This window comes from Epinephelus lanceolatus, chromosome 1 (assembly GCF_041903045.1).
Source record: "Epinephelus lanceolatus isolate andai-2023 chromosome 1, ASM4190304v1, whole genome shotgun sequence".
In the NCBI taxonomy this organism is placed as follows: domain Eukaryota; kingdom Metazoa; phylum Chordata; class Actinopteri; order Perciformes; family Serranidae; genus Epinephelus; species Epinephelus lanceolatus.
This window is the reverse complement of record NC_135734.1, coordinates 48,496,712-48,502,711: the sequence shown is the minus strand read 5'-3', so window position 1 is coordinate 48,502,711 and position 6,000 is coordinate 48,496,712. Positions and strand designations below refer to the sequence as shown.

The window sequence follows — 6,000 nt, the reverse complement described above, 5'->3', positions numbered from 1 at the left end:
CACTCATTCACTTTAGGGTCGGACTCCCATTGGAGTAACCGGAGGAGAACGGCTGCCTCTCGTCTAAAAACTCGCTGGAAAACAACGTGAAATCTCTCGGATACGTTCAGGAAACAGCGGCTGTGGGAGTCTGAATCCACGCTGGACACCAGATAAGATCCGTATTGATTTATTTTCGGCGAACTGATTGATCACGGACTGCGTGTTTTGGAAACGCACGCACACACAGTCACAGGTTGCTAGCGGAGTTAACGCTAACCTAGCTAGCCGAGTTAGCTAGCTGCGGTTAGCTGTGTTCTCCCTTCACCCGGGACTCCAACCAGCCGGGGTGAACTTAAAACAACTGTGAGACATTTTCCAGACAGTCTGCTGAATGATTCAGGCATGATGTGGTGTTTTTTGGGACGTTTATCAAGTTGGCCGGCTGGAAGCATCGGCTGACTGAAGCCTAGCGATAGTCTCCCTCTCTCCTCTCGACCTGGATTTTACTCCTCTATGTTTTTTTCCTCCTTTTTTTCCACTGCTGTTTTTGGCTGTTTTTTTAAAGGTGGACTTTGCCCTCGGGGTGTTGTAACTCTCCCCTGTATTAAATCGAAAAAAGCCTCCATTGAGTCTTGAGCTGGAGTATTTCTAAAGTTGGCTGCAAGTTTTTTGGGGGGGAGGTAAAAAAAGTTTGGGAAGTTGAGGAGGATTTTTCCGAGCCTGTGGAAAAATGGATGCGGGTATAGAGAAGGAATGCAGCGCCTTGGGAGGGCTCTTCCAACTCATCATGAACGACATGAAGGTAAAAGAAAATCTGATTTAAAAAGATTTTTATTCCTTTCAAATCATCCCAGCTCCTTGGTTTTCATTTTCTCTTTCACCTTTGCATGTTATATTTAAAATTTAGTGTGTCTGCAGTGGAGTTTTTTTTTTTATTAATTTGGACAATATTTTATATCTTTCTCTCAATCTTTCCAATTTTTCTGTGCCACTACTTTTGGCATCCCGCAATCACACCTTTCTTTTCACAATGTAATTATTATTTTTTGTTTATTTCTTCTATAAAAGCCATTTACTTTATTCTGAGTCTTATGTAGGCAGCACCACAGTTTTTAAATCCAAAATAAAGCAGACTTGATGAGAGAGTGGGTGTATGACTGCTCCATACATTCTTAATGGAGATTTTCCTGCATTGCTTCACCTAAAATTTGCACTTCCTTATATAATAGTCATATTTACATTTCTTCCTTCTATAATGGCTGTCATAACCCCATACTTCAGACTGGTTGAATCATCAAGTGCTGGAAAGCTTAAAGTAAAATGCAACTATAATGCTAAAACTAGGTGGAATTTAAAATAAAGATTCCCATAAATGAATGCTTGAGATACTTATAAAACATAGGTTATTATTGTCTGGATTTAGACTGAGTGGATGTGAGTGCTGGTGATGTTGATTGGGTAATGAATGAGCAGAGGTTAAAACTGGAAGTGGGCCATCTGAGAGGGTAACAGAGCTGGATGGGGGTGGATTTTACCAGCTGTGTGCTCTTTGATGTTTGTTAAGCAGGCTGCCCTTTGCTGCCTGTCTGTCTGTATGTCTGTCTGTCTGTCTGTGTTTCACTGCTCTCAGATGTTCATCGTTAGCAGATTCGACTTTTCCAGTCGGCCCCGAATGCATCTTTTTTGTCCAACATAGGCAGGAAAGGTTCTGGTGTGTGTGGAGCCTGATGGATGAGACGGCGTGACCAATCTTACTGTCTGTTTGTAGCTTTTCACAAATATATTTGCCATCTGATTGTGCATGTATCTGACAAAAGCTAACAAGAAACCACAGTGCAGTTGAGTGATGTCAAACAAATAGTGGTAAACAAAGGATAAATAAACAAATAAAGGCACATTAATCACTGGTGATTTGCTGATTGTCAAAACCTCAGCCTGAGAAAACATCTACCAATGCAGTACTTTATTTAAAGTTTGTTACAGTTCAGTTGGTTCAATTTTTTTATACCGTTACTGATGTATTTACTGTCAAATGTATTTTTCAGCCATAATGTCCTTCACATTCTAAGTAGTTTGTTAATAATTCTTCACAAACACATTTCAGGGACCCTTATCTGATTTTAAAGCTACAACAGTTTGGTAGTTAATCGATTCGTCATTTCGGAAAATGAATCAGCATTTATTTTGAGAGGTGTTTTAGTCCATTTTTCCAGCTTCTCTAATGTAAAGACATGCCGCTTCCTCAGTCTGACATTACAGTACTTTGGATATCTTTATTTAATTCACTTTAAGTCCAGCACACAGCAATTTTAAAGGAATATTTCACCCACAAAATGACAATTTGCCTTGTTACCTTGAATTCATGATGAAATTGTTTTTCTCACAGGCCTCCACAGAAAACAGCAAACATATTGACTTATTGATTGATCGGGGACCACGTTTAACAACACCCAAATTATCCACTTACAAACTCTAACACAACTCATGCAGTATAATCCAAGTCTCATTTATTCAGTTGTGTACTCAGAGCTTCCCAAACACGTGTTTTTGCTGGAAAAAAACCTTAGTATTGGAGTCTGGCTGGAGTATAGATGAAGTTTCATTTTCGGTTTTATATAGCAAGGTTGTCTTCATGAATTCAAGGTAACACAGCATACATTTACTGATGTACACACGGTCATTTTGTGGGTAAAGTCTTCCTTTAAGACATCACTTAGGGATTTCTGCAGTAATGATGGTAATATCTTCTGATGTTTTACAGACCTAGCAACTTGTAGATTAATGGAGTAAATGATGCAGATTAATGAGTAATCTTCAGATTGGACAGATCGTGGCTGAGTGTTGACTTGCTGTCTGGAATACTGCACACACTGTGTTTCTGTCAAGATAAAAAAAAATATGGACGCATCAATACTCCTGCATCGCATGTGTAACTGCTTCTGTGGTAGTCCTCTTTTTCCACATGGTGTAACATTCGACGTATAAACCACTTTGGATCTGATTTAGGTGGAATCATGTGCTTTTATTATTTACCACATCTGGCCTCCTGCAAGAATTTCTCTTCAGAAATCGTATTCTCATCCTCCACTTCTTTCTGTGAGGCTCTCTTGCACCAGTTTTACAATTCAGATTCACCAAACTCTCTTAACTGGAAAAACCCATTGTAAAGTTGCCTGATGAATGTTTCATGTTCATGACACTTGGTCACTTGTCATATATTGCCTTCCTGCTCCCCTCCATTTTTGTTGGGAAGTGTAAAAAGAAGACTGTCACCCTTTTCACACAGAGATCCTGCAATATGGCCGCAACAAAGACCCTTCACTACGCGCCGCCCCAGTTTGTGATTTTTAAACAGCATGCCAGCGTTACGGAAGCAAAAGAAGCGTAAAGGGTGTGATGTGTAACACAGTGGTGTCAGCCTCCAGTGTGACATGTAACATATGTGTCGGGCAGTACTTTCTAAACAATAACAATAGAATGACATGACAAATATGACTGTTATTAGCTGCCTTTTAAATCCCCCTGCAGTGGGTTGAACACATAACATAACACATGTTCTGTCCTGCCAGCTATCCCTTTTACACGATCAATTTGGCGCTGTTATTCCCACCACTGCTGGCCTAGAGGCGAAACAAGTCTGTCCCTTAATTCTGTGATCGTACCTTTTATACAGAACGCCAAGGCGGAATGACAGCACGACATTTCTGCCTTGAACAGGAAGTGTAAAAGGGGGGTTTGACACTGCAGAGCTGGAAATTAGTATTCAAAAAGATGACAAGTTTTACAGTGTCGTATTAGAGAACCCAAAACTATTAAATATTAATAGCACAGCTGCTGGTGATGTGTCATTGGAGCAGTGTGCTGTACTGTTACAGTCATAAAGAGGGAATCGTGTGATGTAGCATTGGATGCAAAAAGACATCAACTGAGAAAAAGATGAGAGACTGTTCAACCTACGGTGGGGTTTAAAACTGTTAACTGTTGGGTGCAGCAGAGGATGATACTAGAGAGTGACCTGCAGAAAGACCCTGAGGCAGCTGTCAAAGTGACAACATATTTCAGCTATTACTGAACTGTAGAAGTTACTGATATGCCAAAAAAAGAAACTCATTAACCTGACAAGTCACGGTGATGACAGAACAGTAATGTTGCATTAAGTTTGTCTTAGTTATGCCTAATTTTAGTTCATTTTGGCCCCCTATTTAAACTCAAAATTCATTTAGATCAAGGCAGTATGAGGAGAAAGAAAGACTGCTGTCGATGACTTGTACAACAGGTCTGGACCTCTCCTAAATTTCATTCATACCTAAGAAAAAAATGTTAAATGCCACAAATTCTCTTAAATCAGTCAGTTTAACAACAGCTCTGTTTGTCCAAGTGGTTCTTGCGTGAGGCCAAATGTCCTATTATTTGGAAATGCAACTTATCAAACCACAGATGATGATTCAGCCGTCAGAAAGACAGCAATATTGTGTAAGAGAGGATCTTCAGATGACTCAGAGTTTGCTAATTTATGTGACTGAATCAGGATGAAGGTTAAAGTTGTCTGTTAAACAGAACATCCAAGCAGATGGAAAGGTACCTGAGTTACCTGAGAGGTTAGAGCTCCACAAGATGAAGAGTTCGAGGAACATGAGGCAGTTCCCGTTCTGTTCTTGGATGTAACGTGATGGAACTTGCCGACATCCTGTGGTGAAGCCAGCGAGCAGTAGCACATGAGTCACTTCTGCTGTCAGATAACAGGGAAGAAAGAGGGATGGTTATGGTGGAGTGTGTGTGTGATTCAGAGCTTGTGGCATCACATCCTGGTATTTCACCAACATGGCACAAAACCAACGGGGGCACTCCTTCCATCTGCCACACACACACACACACACACACGCACGCACGCACGCGCACAGAGAGAAGTCATGTCTAATTAAGTAGAGAGTTACTGTAAAGATAAATCTCTCCTCAGGGCATCATAACACGCCTGTGAAGAGCTCAAACTCTGAATCAGCCTGTGGATGTGAAGGCACAGAGGCCTGTTCCAGATTATAGGTCATTTCATGAATTAACCAAGCAGCCATTTAAAGGAAAGCTTAAGAAGATATTTTCATATTGTTTTGATACAAGTTTCCACAAGATAACCAGCTTAAATACATTTCAGTAGACTGAGGTGTGTCAAAGCACCAAGTGATGAAAACAGATTATTTGTTAAGATCATTGGCAGCTAGCAGATAACATCTAACAGTCAAACAGCACAATGTGGACAGAGCTAACAGTGTTAACCTGGGGGGAAACCAGAGGGCGGTTGCCATGCTTTTGCGATGCCGATGTTGGTCGGGATGCTGTATCAGCGGTATATGAGCGCTGTGCAAAATGCCAGCAGTCAGCCACCCAGTGGGATACACACACAAGCACTGAGGGCGCATTCACACCAGGGTAGTCCGGGGGACTCGGTTCGATTGGGCGGGGAATGTCGAAAAATTTCACACCTTTCCATTTGGTTCGGTTCACTTTCACACTGCACTTTTTAACGCGGACCAAACTGCCTGGACAATGTTGCGCTGTTACAACAGCTGCTCGTTTGAGGGCGGTATTGTCCAAAACGACCACTGACCAGGAAGAAAAAAAGCATGAGGAAGAAGAAAACCTGGCTCATTGATTGGCCAGGACCAAAAACGGAAATCCAGCCCCTTCTGTCACGGACCTTAATATATTGCTGTCTCAGTTTTTTTTACCTTGATGCGACACTGAGCTGCCGACTGCTTAAATCTGCTACTGCCATCCTCTCGCTAAACTTTTTAAAAACGGCTTCTCCTGGTTCGCGTTGTTGGCTATGTTTTGTTTTTTCTACCCAGAATGCATTGCGCTCTACGTCACTTCCTCTCTTTGGTTCACTTCCTCTCTTTGGTTCGCTGGATAGTCCGTTTGCATTCCCACTGTAAGCGAACCGCACTTGCAAGTGAACCGAGACCCCCAGTTTTCAAGCGGACCAGGGTTTGCTCGTTTGGTCCACACCAGAGTAGTTCAAAT

General features: G+C 41.6%; 1 protein-coding gene across 4 annotated transcripts in view; it reads left to right on the top strand.

Annotated features, from left to right (window-relative positions):
• mtss1 (MTSS I-BAR domain containing 1) overlaps positions 1-6,000 on the top strand; it is a 75,931-nt gene continuing 69,931 nt past the window's right edge. For all 4 annotated transcript variants that reach the window (XM_078171585.1, XM_033626235.2, XM_033626234.2 and 1 more), the window contains exon 1: positions 1-784. In XM_078171585.1, the coding sequence (XP_078027711.1) occupies positions 713-784 (72 nt within the window). In that variant the 5' untranslated portion in view covers positions 1-712. The remainder of the gene's footprint in view (positions 785-6,000) is intronic.